The 14,655-nt window shown below is 46.7% G+C and overlaps 1 protein-coding gene across 6 annotated transcripts in view; it reads right to left on the reverse strand.

Annotated features, from left to right (window-relative positions):
• chd8 (chromodomain helicase DNA binding protein 8) overlaps positions 1 to 14,655 on the reverse strand; it is a 30,618-nt gene that overhangs the window by 8,634 nt on the left and 7,329 nt on the right. For all 6 annotated transcript variants that reach the window (XM_090182633.1, XM_036986232.2, XM_036986230.2 and 3 more), the window contains 17 exons: positions 14,339 to 14,582; positions 13,983 to 14,159; positions 13,558 to 13,800; positions 13,273 to 13,432; positions 12,844 to 13,054; positions 12,265 to 12,460; positions 11,977 to 12,147; positions 11,575 to 11,868; positions 11,257 to 11,477; positions 10,896 to 11,098; positions 8,243 to 8,399; positions 8,065 to 8,154; positions 7,845 to 7,948; positions 7,632 to 7,755; positions 7,440 to 7,515; positions 7,081 to 7,355; positions 5,083 to 5,315 (listed from right to left, as the gene is read on the reverse strand). In XM_090182633.1, the coding sequence (XP_090038759.1) occupies positions 5,083 to 5,315; positions 7,081 to 7,355; positions 7,440 to 7,515; positions 7,632 to 7,755; positions 7,845 to 7,948; positions 8,065 to 8,154; positions 8,243 to 8,399; positions 10,896 to 11,098; positions 11,257 to 11,477; positions 11,575 to 11,868; positions 11,977 to 12,147; positions 12,265 to 12,460; positions 12,844 to 13,054; positions 13,273 to 13,432; positions 13,558 to 13,800; positions 13,983 to 14,159; positions 14,339 to 14,582 (3,179 nt within the window). The remainder of the gene's footprint in view (positions 1 to 5,082; positions 5,316 to 7,080; positions 7,356 to 7,439; positions 7,516 to 7,631; positions 7,756 to 7,844; positions 7,949 to 8,064; positions 8,155 to 8,242; positions 8,400 to 10,895; positions 11,099 to 11,256; positions 11,478 to 11,574; positions 11,869 to 11,976; positions 12,148 to 12,264; positions 12,461 to 12,843; positions 13,055 to 13,272; positions 13,433 to 13,557; positions 13,801 to 13,982; positions 14,160 to 14,338; positions 14,583 to 14,655) is intronic.

A 14,655-nucleotide genomic window follows, 5' to 3' on the forward strand; every position in this document is an offset into this window, starting at 1 on the left:
TTCCGATTGTTTGGGGCATCCGGAAAAAAACTTGTCCGGAGAAGACAAGGTGAGCGCTGCCATCAGTACTGTGTCATGCCAACAGTAAAGCATCCTGAGACCATTCATGTGTGGGGTTGCTTCTCAGCCAAGGGAGTGGGCTCACTCACAATTTTACCTAAGAACACAGCCATGAATAAAGAATGGTACCAACACATCCTCCGAGAGTAACTTCTCCCAACCATCCAGGAACAGTTGTGACTAACAATGCCTTTTCCAGCATGAAGGAGCACCTTGCCATAAGGCAAAAGTGATAGCTAAGTGGCTCGTGGAACAAAACATCAATATTTTGGGTCCATGGCTAGGAAACTCCCCAGACCTTAATCCCATTGAGAACTTGTGGTCAATCCTCAAGAGGCTGGTGGAGAAACAAAAACCCACAAATTCTGACAAACTCCCAAGCATTGATTATGCAAGAATGGGCTGCCATCAGTCCATTCCAGGATGTGTAATTGACAGCATGCCAGGGCAGATTAGAGGCCTTGAAAAAGATGGGTCAACACTGCAAATATCGACTCTTTGCATCAACTTCATGTAATTGTCATTAAAAGCCTTTGACACTTATGAAATGCTTGTAATTATACTTCAGTATTCCATAGTAACATCTGACAAAATATCTAAAGACACTGAAGCCACAAACTTTGTGGAAATGAATGTGTCATTCTCAAAACTTTTGGCCACGACTGTACATAGATTATTCTATTGTGTTATTGACTGTACTTTTGTTTGTGTAACTCTGTTGTTGTTTTGTCACACTGCTTTGTTTTACCTTGGCCGGGTCGCAGTTGTAAATGAGAATCTCAACTGGCCTACCTGGTTGAATAAAGGTCAAATAAAATAAATAAATAGTACAATAGTTGACCTACTCTATCCTGTGCGAGAAATATATATTCCAAACATAGTCGGACAGTTATGGGATGCGATAGAGCCCAAATTAATACAACCACTAGCATAAAAAAACTTTTATACTCAATTAGGCTGACGCAACAGATCAGAACGTTTACTTGAACATTTTTGATAGCCTAATAGTTTATTTCTTCACATAAGCGCAGCAATGCGCAAACGGCAGTAGGCTATAAGCGCGAAAATTCCAAAATGTAATCAATTAGCCGGAAAACACTATTCTCAAAAGTGACTGGAAATGCGATTATGCATGTAATGCCTTTATTAAAAAAGGTGCCTTTTTATGGTGAAAATTCTCCCCCAAACTTGAAACTCACATGTATGTATGCCAATTAGGCTCTACACTCATTTTAAAGCAGATTAAATGTGCTTAATTTTAAAAGAAGTTATTTGGACACTTCAGTTGTGATACAAACCTTATAGGCATTTGGGCTAGGCTACATGAGGTGTGTGACTACGATTTGAAAAAGTCAAAAAATAAAAGGCATGCGCTGTCTCTTGCCGTACTGCACCCAAGCTGGTCATCATTCACAAGTGATAGGCTAATGTTATCACCCATCAGACTATTCCTGATTTCATCTGGTCTTTGTACTAAATCATATAAAAGTGTGAAATTTGTTTTGATTTAGAATGGATCATTATCATGCACCCGTCTCCAAACAGGGCAGGGGAAAACATTTATATAAAATGTCATCTATGCACTTACAGCGCCTTGCGAAAGTATTCGGCCCCCTTGAACTTTGCGACCTTTTGCCACATTTCAAGCTTCAAACATAAAGATATAAAACTGTATTTTTTTGTGAAGAATCAACAACAAGTGGGACACAATCATGAAGTGGAACGACATTTATTGGATATTTCTAACTTTTTTAACAAATCAAAAACTGAAAAATTGGGCGTGCAAAATTATTCAGCCCCCTTAAGTTAATACTTTGTAGCGCCACCTTTTGCTGCGATTACAGCTGTAAGTCGCTTGGGGTATGTCTCTATCAGTTTTGCACATCGAGAGACTGACATTTTTTCCCATTCCTCCTTGCAAAACAGCTCGAGCTCAGTGAGGTTGGATGGAGAGCATTTGTGAACAGCAGTTTTCAGTTCTTTCCACAGATTCTCGATTGGATTCAGGTCTGGACTTTGACTTGGCCATTCTAACACCTGGATATGTTTATTTTTGAACCATTCCATTGTAGATTTTGCTTTATGTTTTGGATCATTGTCTTGTTGGAAGACAAATCTCTGTCCCAGTCTCAGGTCTTTTGCAGACTCCATCAGGTTTTCTTCCAGAATGGTCCTGTATTTGGCTCCATCCATCTTCCCATCAATTTTAACCATCTTCCCTGTCCCTGCTGAAGAAAAGCAGGCCCAAACCATGATGCTGCCACCACCATGTTTGACAGTGGAGATGGTGTGTTCAGCTGTGTTGCTTTTACGCCAAACATAACGTTTTGCATTGTTGCCAAAAAGTTCAATTTTGGTTTCATCTGACCAGAGCACCTTCTTCCACATGTTTGGTATGTCTCCCAGGTGGCTTGTGGCAAACTTTAAACGACACTTTTTATGGATATCTTTAAGAAATGGCTTTCTTCTTGCCAGTCTTCCATAAAGGCCAGATTTGTGCAATATACGACTGATTGTTGTCCTATGGACAGAGTCTCCCACCTCAGCTGTAGATCTCTGCAGTTCATCCAGAGTGATCATGGGCCTCTTGGCTGTATCTCTGATCAGTCTTCTCCTTGTATGAGCTGAAAGTTTAGAGGGACGGCCAGGTCTTGGTAGATTTGCAGTGGTCTGATACTCCTTCCATTTCAATATTATCGCTTGCACAGTGCTCCTTGGGATGTTTAAAGCTTGGGAAATCTTTCTGTATCCAAATCCGGCTTTAAACTTCTTCACAACAGTATGTCGGACCTGCCTGGTGTGTTTCTTGTTCTTCATGATGCTCTCTGCGCTTTTAACGGACCTCTGAGACTATCACAGTGCAGGTGCATTTATACGGAGACTTGATTACACACAGGTGGATTGTATTTATCATCATTAGTCATTTAGGTCAACATTGGATCATTCAGAGATCCTCACTGAACTTCTGGAGAGAGTTTGCTGCACTGAAAGTAAAGGGGCTGAATAATTTTGCACGCCCAATTTTTCAGTTTTTGATTTGTTAAAAAAGTTTGAAATATCCAATAAATGTTGTTCCACTTCATGATTGTGTCCCACTTGTTGTTGATTCTTCACAAAAAAATACAGTTTTATACCTTTATGTTTGAAGCCTGAAATGTGGCAAAAGGTCGCAAAGTTCAATGGGGCCGAATACTTTCGCAAGGCACTGTAAATTGTGAATGGAGGACGCTTTTCCCGTGGTCAATTTTTATGCCAGCCAGGTAGGCTATATTCATATTGTAAAGAGAAGCAATGTGCTTAATATTAGAAAAGTTGAGATTTAAATATAGTAGGCATAGACTCTAAAAAGGTGATGGGATCCTTTTAATTGAGTGCACCACTGTTTTCTCAAGCAATTGCACAGCCTAGAGAAAATGTTATTAGCATTAGCTCTCATGAAGTGTTTGATTAGATTTTTGAAAAGATTTGCATTGATGTTAGAGTGATTAGAGATACAATAGAGTGCTAAGTACCAGGCAGTTAGCAAGTTTGGTGGGCTACTAATGACCATCAGCAGCATCAGAGCTTAATTAAGTCACGTGAAATTTGACTGCCGTCATGGCATTATTACAGTCACCTTAACAGCCCTAGTCCCACTCCTCTTCAATGGCCGTGCGGAATTGCTGGATATTGGCGGGAACTGGAACAGGCTGTCATACACGTCAATCCAAATGTGCTCAATCAAATCAAATTTTATTAGTCACATGCGCCGAATACAACAGTGAAATGCTTACAAGCCCCTAACCTACAGTGCAGTTTTAAAAAATATGGATAAGAAAGAGAGAAAAGTAACAAGTAATTAAAGAGCAGCAGTAAAAAATAACAACGGGTGACATGTCTGGTGAGTATTCAGTCCATGGAAGATCTGGAACATTTCAGCTTCCAGGAATTGTGTACAGACCCTTGCGACATGGGGCCGTGCATTATCATGCTGAAACATGAGGTGGAGGCGGATGAATGACAAGACAAGGTGTCTCCGGACCTCGTCACGGTATCTCTGTGCATTGAAATTGCCATTGATAAAAAGTGTTTGTTGTCAGTAGCTTATGCCTGCCCATACCATAACCCCAACGTTGACGTCAGCATACCACTCGCCCACACGACGCCATACACGCTGTCTGCCATCTGCCCGCGACAGTTGAAGCCGGGATTCATCTGTGAAGAGCACACTTCTCCAGCGTGCCAGTGGCCATAGAAAGTGAGCATTTGCCCATTCAGTTACGACAGCGAACTGCAGTCAGGTTAAGACCCTGGCACGCAGATGAGCTTCCCTGAGACGGTTTCTGACAGTTTGTGCAGAAATTATTTGGTTGTGCAAACCCAGTTTCATCAGCTGTCCAGGTGGCTGCCAATTGCCTCAAAACTTGAGACATCTGTGGCATTGTGTTTGACAAAGCTGCACATTTTAGAGTGGCCTTATATTGTCCCCAGCACAAGGTGCATCTGTGTAATCAGCTTCTTGATATGCCACACCTGTCAGGTGGATGGATTATCTTGGCAAAAGAAAAATGCTCACTAATAGGAATGTAAACACATTTGTGCACAACATTTCAGAGAAAGAAGCTTTTTGAAAAATGTCTGGGATCTTCTATTTCAGCTCATGAAACCAACACTTTACATGTTACGTTTATATTTTTGTTCAGTGTATTTGACTGATTTAAAAAGGTAGACTCAACGATATGACATTGATGCAGAAAGTAAACAGCACAGTGGCTGAATTTCCACAATAACTAAGAGCGTTGAAGCGTAAGGCTCAACTTCTCTGCTGTTTGGATCCCGTGGCTACCACGCCGTACAGAGTGAAGTGAACCCGTGCACATGCGCAGATACTGTTTGTGACGGTGTGAGAGCGAAGTCTTGCATCTCGCACATCTCAATATATGTGGTGCGGCTCGTGGCAACGTCATTTTGCTGAGTCTACCTTTTAGTGACTACACACTTTATCAACACCTTGACTGTAATAACATTTGATGTAGTTCTGACCTTCTCCGGAGGCGGGCCGCAGGTTGCACACCCTCCGGCACATAGCCATGAAGCAGCGGAAGTAGCGGCTCAGACTCTCGTCAGTCTTCTTTTCTAGACGGGCAAATGTCCGGAAGCGAGCCCATTCCAGTTCAGCCTCTTCCCCCTCTGGGGTATCTGCCTCTTTCTTTATTCGCTCCACACCGAATGTGGACACCACACGGTAGAAGTCACACTCCTCTCTACGGGTCCACCTAGCAAGGAGACAAAAGACTGATGGTTAAAGTAGTGAAACACTAAAAACTCTCTCAATCTTATACCAGAATGTACGGTTAGGGACAGTTCGAAATTCACATGACCCCCCCCCCCCCCTTTGTATTGTAAAAAAAAATATAATCTCACCCTCCTTGATTTAACACATTTTCCACCAACAGGTTGTGCCAATGCACCACACACAACCAATAGCCTTGTTGTTAGACCAGTAGCCTTGTGGTTAGAGCGTCGGACTAGTAATCGAAAGGTTGCAAGTTCGAATCCAAATACAAATCTGTCGTTCTGCCCCTGAACAAGGCAGTTAACCCACTGTTCCTAGGCCAGTCATTGAAAATAAGAATTTGTTCTTAACTGACCTGCCTAGTTAAATAAATAAAAATAAAACATTTTAGTAAACGGCAGTACATGGAGGTGAAACCGGGTCACTTCCTTACATCGTGCCAATAGAGTTAACCCACTTCGTAGGAACTGTATCATGGCTCATATAGCGAGGATTGTGATGGTTGATCGCACCATTGAAAGCATGTCCCAGCCACAGTACAGTGTTTCTGTACTGCACATGGCAGAGTATACCAAACAAATGTGCACCCGATTGATATAAATCATCATGATTTATCATGATTTGATCCGTATCATTCTGCCACTTTGCAGTCAACATTTAAATTGGGAAGGTTTTTGGGGAAAATCATTGAAAATGACTATAAGCACGCATTGCTGATTTTATAGAGCCGATAAACTATAGCTATCTTACCTTTAGAAATGTTTACTTCAGGCTGACTACAAGCATCTATTGAGTTGCAATGTCCCATAAATATAATATCCAAATCAACTTTAAGAATCTACAAAATCAGTATATATATATTTCAACTGACCTGAGCCCTAGGACCATGCCCCAGACTGACATGATGACTCCTTGCTGTCCCCAGTCCACCTGACCGCGCTGCTGCTCCAGTTTCAACTGTTCTGCCTTATTATTATTATTATTATTATTCGACCATGCTGGTCATTTATGAACATTTGAACATCTTGGCCATGTTCTGTTATAATCTCCACCCGGCACAGCCAGAAGAGGACTGGCTACCCCACATAGCCTGGTTCCTCTCTAGGTTTCTTCCTAGGTTTTGGCCTTTCTAGGGAGTTTTTCCTAGCCACCGTGCTTCTACACCTGCACTGCTTTCTGTTTGGGGTTTTAGGCTGGGTTTCTGTACAGCACTTTGAGATATCAGCTGATGTACGAAGGGCTATATAAATACATTTGAATTTATTTGATATATTACATTTGTATAACCTTAACAAGATCAATAGGAGACCTTTGAGCTGCATGTCACATCTGTTATTTCATGCACAATGGCTCTCCACTGCCCATCAACTTGTCCTCTATGTTCTTGTGGATTTATATTGAAAATTGGTTTTATGTTTGATATGATTGCTAGTTAACCTATTGCAGATTTGGACAAACAATCCACCTACCACTATTGTCACATTGGACAGAAGGCAGAATAGAGTTGACTGTATAGTAAGCATGCTGAGAAGTGTAGTACATAAGGGAAGTATTGATAGGGGAGGAGCATGCAAGCAGGTAACATTCAGCTATAAAACCTTCCGCTATTCTGGACCCCCAACCCAGTAAATTTCAAACTGTCCCTTACACCATACAGAGACATTAAACAAACATATCAACAACTGTACCTCAGTTTCAGGACACATATGCTTGCAGAGTTAATAGTTGAGGGTAGTAGTTGGTACCTCTGTTGGCGTTCCTGGCGTGCAATCTCCTTCAGTTTACTGGCCTGCTCACACCTCCTGCGCCTACGGTCGCCCTTCTCTGCTGCCTCCACCTTCAGCTGCTCTCTCCTGTAGCTGCGCTGGTATGCCGTGATTAGACGACGGAGCCGCGCGGTAAGTGATGAGCTGGTCGGCCACTCACAGGCTCCGGACTGGCCAGAGGGCGGCCCCTTGGGTTTAACAGGCAATGCCTTGTCCTCGACACAGATATCATCATCCATGTTCAAGGAGTCAGCCTGGGGGAGAGAGATTATCATTAATGTCAACAATATTCTACAACCAAAATCAAATCAATGAGAATAATAAGCACTGATTCACACCTCCTCGTATAGGTCTTTGGTGTGCCTTAACGCAGGCTTGAACTCTGGGTCTTCAGAATACTTGTCATCGTCTCCTCTGGGGGAATTGTTTTTTCAAGTTAATGGTGCCGAGGCCAGCTCTAAATAATTCTGTAATATATAGTTAGCGGGTTGTTTGGTGAGGTGCTAATAAGGTTAGCCAGTGTAGCTCACCCGTCTCCCAGCTCTGCGTCTGCAGAGTGCTGCTCAGCATCAATGGCCTGGTCGTCAGGGCGACCAGCTCTCTCCAGGAAACAGAGACAGTCGTCGGCACGCATAGTAGTGTACATCTCATACCCTGGAGCAACACACTGTGGAGTTACTACAAAACACACTCACTAAACACCACGTTCCTAAACAAACTCCTAAATACTTTTTCACATTCACCATGTTTGAAAACTCCGACGAGGAGGGAGCGGTCTGCCTCTGTATCCCACCAACCTGATGGCACCTCAAGCTGCTCCATCTCAGGCATCCAGATGTCAATATCCCTACGAGGACACAGACAGATGGATTCAGTATACACCTGAGAGTGTTTGTGCGTGTGTAGATGTATGTGTGTGGGCATGTGTATAGCAGATAACAAGGATTTTTAATAGGTTGAGACCTGGCATCAGCTCCTCTCAGCACAGAATCAGCATGTTCTCCAATAACTTCCTGTCTCAGGTAGTACAGCATACGTACTCTCAGCAACACCCTGATGACGAGGAAAGGGTTAATGCTCTGACACAGAGCACAAACACTTCAGTACTCTCTATAGAGGTTGAGGGTGAAAACACACTGACTTGTTGCACTGGTGCTTGAGATGTTTGCGGTAGCTGTCGTCCAGAAGCAGGGAGTCGGGGTTGTACTTGCGGATCCACTCCACCTTCTGAACATCAAAAGAGCTCTGAGCCTTCACTCTCTTCCCCTTCCTGCCCCGAGGAACAGGGATGGACAAACCTAGACATAGAAACACATTGAAACATATACGCAGGACCCTGGAAGGCAACGCTAAAGTGAGAGAAAATACATTAACAAAAGTTATCCAAAACAGCAAGAAATATTTAGACAATGGGTTCGGTCCATACCAGAGTGGTTGAGGAGTGTGTGGGGTTCAGTCCGTACCAGAGTGGTTGAGGAGTGTGTGGGGTTCAGTCCGTACCAGAGTGGTTGAGGAGTGTGTGGGGTTCAGTCCGTACCAGAGTGGTTGAGGAGTGTGTGGGGTTCAGTCCGTACCAGAGTGGTTGAGGAGTGTGTGGGGTTCAGTCCGTACCAGAGTGGTTGAGGAGTGTGTGGGGTTCAGTCCGTACCAGAGTGGTTGAGGAGTGTGTGGGGTTCAGTCCGTACCAGAGTGGTTGAGGAGTGTGTGGGGTTCAGTCCGTACCAGAGTGGTTGAGGAGTGTGTGGGGTTCAGTCCGTACCAGAGTGGTTGAGGAGTGTGTGGGGTTCAGTCCGTACCAGAGTGGTTGAGGAGTGTGTGGGGTTCAGTCCGTACCAGAGTGGTTGAGGAGTGTGTGGGGTTCAGTCCGTACCAGTGTGGTTGCAGTGTGTGTGGGGTTCAGTACGTACCAGAGTGGTTGAGGAGTGTGTGGGGTTCAGTCCGTACCAGAGTGGTTGAGGAGTGTGTGGGGTTCAGTCCGTACCAGAGTGGTTGAGGAGTGTGTGGGGTTCAGTCCGTACCAGAGTGGTTGAGGAGTGTGTGGGGTTCAGTCCGTACCAGAGTGGTTGAGGAGTGTGTGGGGTTCAGTCCGTACCAGAGTGGTTGAGGAGTGTGTGGGGTTCAGTCCGTACCAGAGTGGTTGAGGAGTGTGTGGGGTTCAGTCCGTACCAGAGTGGTTGAGGAGTGTGTGGGGTTCAGTACGTACCAGAGTGGTTGAGGAGTGTGTGGGGTTCAGTCCGTACCAGAGTGGTTGAGGAGTGTGTGGGGTTCAGTACGTACCAGAGTGGTTGAGGAGTGTGTGGGGTTCAGCACGTACCAGAGTGGTTGAGGAGTGTGTGGGGTTCAGTCCGTACCAGAGTGGTTGAGGAGTGTGTGGGGTTCAGTCCGTACCAGAGTGGTTGAGGAGTGTGTGGGGTTCAGTCCGTACCAGAGTGGTTGAGGAGTGTGTGGGGTTCAGTCCGTACCAGAGTGGTTGAGGAGTGTGTGGGTTTCAGTACGTACCAGAGTGGTTGAGGAGTGTGTGGGGTTCAGTCCGTACCAGAGTGGTTGAGGAGTGTGTGGGGTTCAGTCCGTACCAGAGTGGTTGAGGAGTGTGTGGGGTTCAGTCCGTACCAGAGTGGTTGAGGAGTGTGTGGGTTTCAGTACGTACCAGAGTGGTTGAGGAGTGTGTGGGGTTCAGTCCGTACCAGAGTGGTTGAGGAGTGTGTGGGGTTCAGTCCGTACCAGAGTGGTTGAGGAGTGTGTGGGGTTCAGTCCGTACCAGAGTGGTTGAGGAGTGTGTGGGGTTCAGTCCGTACCAGAGTGGTTGAGGAGTGTGTGGGTTTCAGTACGTACCAGAGTGGTTGAGGAGTGTGTGGGTTTCAGTCCGTACCAGAGTGGTTGAGGAGTGTGTGGGTTTCAGTCCGTACCAGAGCGGTTGAGGAGTGTGTGGGGTTCAGTACGTACCAGAGTGGTTGAGGAGTGTGTGGGGTTCAGTCCGTACCAGAGTGGTTGAGGAGTGTGTGGGGTTCGGTCCATACCAGAGTGGTTGAGGAGTGTGTGGGGTTCAGTACGTACCAGAGTGGTTGAGGAGTGTGTGGGGTTCAGTACGTACCAGAGTGGTTGAGGAGTGTGTGGGGTTCAGTACGTACCAGAGTGGTTGAGGAGTGTGTGGGGTTCAGTCCGTACCAGAGTGGTTGAGGAGTGTGTGGGGTTCAGTCCGTACCAGAGTGGTTGAGGAGTGTGTGGGGTTCAGTCCGTACCAGAGTGGTTGAGGAGTGTGTGGGGTTCAGTCCGTACCAGAGTGGTTGAGGAGTGTGTGGGGTTCAGTCCGTACCAGAGTGGTTGAGGAGTGTGTGGGGTTCAGTCCGTACCAGAGTGGTTGAGGAGTGTGTGGGGTTCAGTACGTACCAGAGTGGTTGAGGAGTGTGTGGGGTTCAGTACGTACCAGAGTGGTTGAGGAGTGTGTGGGGTTCAGTCCGTACCAGAGTGGTTGAGGAGTGTGTGGGGTTCAGTACGTACCAGAGTGGTTGAGGAGTGTGTGGGTTTCAGTCCGTACCAGAGTGGTTGAGGAGTGTGTGGGGTTCAGTACGTACCAGAGTGGTTGAGGAGTGTGTGGGGTTCAGTACGTACCAGAGTGGTTGAGGAGTGTGTGGGGTTCAGTACGTACCAGAGTGGTTGAGGAGTGTGTGGGGTTCAGTCCGTACCAGAGTGGTTGAGGAGTGTGTGGGGTTCAGTCCGTACCAGAGTGGTTGAGGAGTGTGTGGGTTTCAGTACGTACCAGAGTGGTTGAGGAGTGTGTGGGGTTCAGTCCGTACCAGAGTGGTTGAGGAGTGTGTGGGGTTCCCGGCCGTTCTCTGGCGGGGTGATGAGCTCCCAGATGAAGCTCTTAATGTTCTCGTCTCCACGGTAATGCAGCAGGCAGAAGACCAGGATGACCCTGCAGATAGTCTCCACGTCTCGCTCCCCGAGGCGCCGCTTACAGCGTGCATGAGACAGGATGTCCCTCCAGCGCCCCCACCTGGACAAACAGGTCACCGAGTGAGAAAGGAGGCTCAACACAATAGCATGGAGCTTACTTTATTAGAAACTCCGGTAACAACTTCACTATCATATGTATTATAACTACACCTGTCCAGAAAATGAAAAAAACTCCAGGCCCTAGCCAAATACCCCTACCCGTAAACAAGCAGATGTTTCTCCACACGGAAGCAGTCGGTGCGGCCGTAGCCGTTTCCAGTGTGGCGCTCGGAGCGCCTAGAGGACCGGGACTGCCGGGAATTGGCGGGCGGGTACTCGTCGTCGCTATCGGGGTCAGATATCTCCCCACCCTCGCCCCTCAGGGTGGCAAACTGACGGGTCTGCTTCCTCACCCTGGGCGTGTCAATCACCAGGGTGTTCTACAGGGATGGTGTGAGAAAACATAAGGAAAATGAGCTTCTCTCACAAAAAACAAGCACAGAGTAAACATACACCTGCCTGAGACGTCAGCATTACCTTCCTATTCATGGAATCAAAGTCTATGTCTGCCCTCTTGGCCCACTTCTGCCAGAACTCGGGGTCGTCCAGGGCGATGTCGGTCCTGTTCTCGGTAGCCACGAAGCTGGCCTTGGAGAAGGTGGAGCCCTTGCCCTCGCTCTCAATGGTGATGGTGGTGGCTCTCCTCTGTAGGATCTGGTCAATGTCCTCCTCACAGAACTTGGAGCCCTCGTCCTCCTCGTCCATAATGGCAGCGTACGCCCCCTTCCTCAGGAGGTCCTCGATCTCCTTCTTGGAGAACTGCTGGATTTGCTACGAAACAGGTGGAACAGGGTGGACATTAACCAGTTAGCATCTAAACAAACAGCAGACCAAAAAAAAACCTCCATATTAAGTAAACAACAGCTTGGACCTCCTTACTCCGTTGACATTGCTCTCCTTGTTACCGCTCATGCTCTGCAGTACAGCCCGGTCCAAACCCAGTTTGAGGCTGGCCTTGTCTAGCATCTCCCTCTCATAAGAGTTCCTGGTGATCAGACGGTACACCTTCACCGCCTTGGATTGGCCGATACGGTGACACCGCGCCTGAGCCTGTTGGGAGAAGGCAGGATTAGTACATCAATAGAATGCCATTTGTACAGTGTGGTAAGGGTACTAGGACAAAACATTGGAAGGAACCAGACACAAAAGCGGGAGATCAGACATTACCTGCAGGTCGTTTTGAGGGTTCCAGTCGGAGTCAAAGATGACGCAGGTGTCAGCAGCAGTTAGGTTGATGCCCAGACCTCCAGCCCGTGTACACAATAGGAAGACAAAACGGTCCGAGTCTGGTTTGCTGAAGCGGTCAATGGCTGCCTGACGCAGGTTCCCTCTCACTCTGCCATCAATACGCTCGTACAGGTATCTGGGCAGAACGTTAATAAAGACAACTTCTTACTCATCTAGATTACTCTTCACATCCAGTCTGTCTACTTTTAAAATGACCCACATCCTAGTCTACTACCACAGACTGATAATGTAGTAAAACAAAACTTACTAGCAAAACCTATTGTTTTCAACATGCCCAAACCCGTTGATGAGGCAGGCAGTCGATCTAGACCGTCATAAATCTAATTTTATTTGTCACCTAAGCCGAATACAACCTTATCATGAAATGCTTACTGAACAGTCTGACTTGGGTAACCAGAGTCTTTGACAATTTTTTGGGCCTTCCTCTGACACGCCTAGTATATAGGTCCTGGATGGCAGGAAGCTTGGCCCCAGTGATGTGTTGTGCTGTACTCATACCTCTTGTTGATGAGGTAGTCCTCCAGGATGTCCAGGCAGCGCACCATCTGGGAGAAGATGAGCACCTTGTGTCCCCCGGCCTTCAAGCGAGGCAGCAGTTTGTCCAGCAGGACCAGCTTGCCTGCGGATCTCACCAGCGCCTGCAGGTGAAAGTCTGGGGCCACGGGGTTGTAAACATCCCTCAGCTCAGCCACAATCTTCTCCTCTGCCCCTGGACAGAACAGACAGAAGGGGGGTTACTATCCCATTGCATCCTGGGAAAGGTATGAAGACAGTGGCGTATACAGAAGAACAGTTGGAGTGATGTTAGGTCAACAGATGCTGTGGTAAGCATCAAGTGACTGCAGGCTAGCTGCATTAAGAGTCGCTGTTGGGGTTATTGTTTTTGGAGGAGGAAGAGTATTGAAGTGTTGTTGTGGTGTAAGGTACCAGTAATAAGGTAGGGGTGGTTGCAGCACTTGCGTAGCTCCATCATGGTGTTGAGCAGATTGGGCACGTTGCTGTTGCTGGTGGCTCCCATGCTGAGGAAACTGAAGTTCCTCTCTAGGATGGCTCGGTAGTATTTCTTCTGCACATCTGTCAGCTCCACCTGTGTAAATAAAGTTGTATTAGCTTGATGGTTATGGTCCATTAAGAAAAACATTCTGCTACGCATATACAAGGTCACCTTGGTTATATGGTGCAATATTATTCATTTTGAGTGTCAAATCTTACCTCAATGATGGTCTCCTGTTTTGGCGCCAAGTTCTTCTCCACGTCCTCTTTGAGTCTGCGCAGCATCATAGGTTTCAGAATGGCCTGGAGCTTCTGGACCTGCTCCTCCGTTTTGAGGTCTCCAAAGTCACGAAGGAATTCAGACTCTGATGAAAACTGAGCTGGCTCCAGGAAGTGCAGCAGACTGAAGAGTTCCTCCACTGTGTTCTGGAGGGGAGTACCAGTTAGAAGCACCTTATGCTCCTGAGAACCAGGGAGGACAGGGGAGTGGAATAGAGAGTGGAGGAGGAAGACAAGGAGATGAACAGAGAGAAAAAGAGGTAGAGAGGGTGTTAATGCCTCTTTTTAAACAAGACCAAAATGTTGTCACATCACAATACATGTGTCACCCTGTCCCTTAGACTATCTATCCCCTGATTACTCACCAAGTCCAGCATCTTGAGACTGTCCAGCAGCTTGCAGTTGCGGTTCTTGAGGCGGTGAGCCTCGTCAATGATCACACAGCGCCAGGAGATCTCCCTCAGCTCAGGGCAGTCGGACAGAATCATCTCAAACGTGGTGATCAAGGCATCAAACTTATACGCCCCTGGGATCAGATGATCCTGTAATACAACACTCTAGTTAGAGGAACTAGATGTCGATGTACCAAGAATCAAATTATCTGAACACGAGACTCCCATTGTCTTCCGACAGTTCCTACTGCACAACAACACTAGCACTGCAACCACTGTAATCCATTCTTCTGTTCTAAGGTTACACAAACAGAATGCGACACACACACCTTGTCATCCTTGCAGTACATCTCGTACTGCTGGATCATCTGCCTGCTGGCCAGGCTGCCGTGGTAGACGATGGCGTTCATGTCAGTCCAGGTGGCAAACTCCCTCTCCCAGTTGGTGATGGTAGAGAGAGGAGCGATGACCAGGAAGGGGCCCTGGACCCCGGCACCAAACACCTCGGACAGCAGAGAGATGGACTGGATGGTCTTCCCTAGACCCATCTCATCTGCCAGGATACAGTTCTGTCTGTAGGGCGAGAGGATGTGTTAGTATGGATAGAATGGGATGTGAAATGCATTCAATAAAATAAACATTAGTA

Source organism: Oncorhynchus mykiss, chromosome 8 (genome assembly GCF_057628025.1).
Source record: "Oncorhynchus mykiss isolate SJ-2025 chromosome 8, ASM5762802v1, whole genome shotgun sequence".
Classification (NCBI taxonomy): Eukaryota; Metazoa; Chordata; class Actinopteri; order Salmoniformes; family Salmonidae; genus Oncorhynchus; species Oncorhynchus mykiss.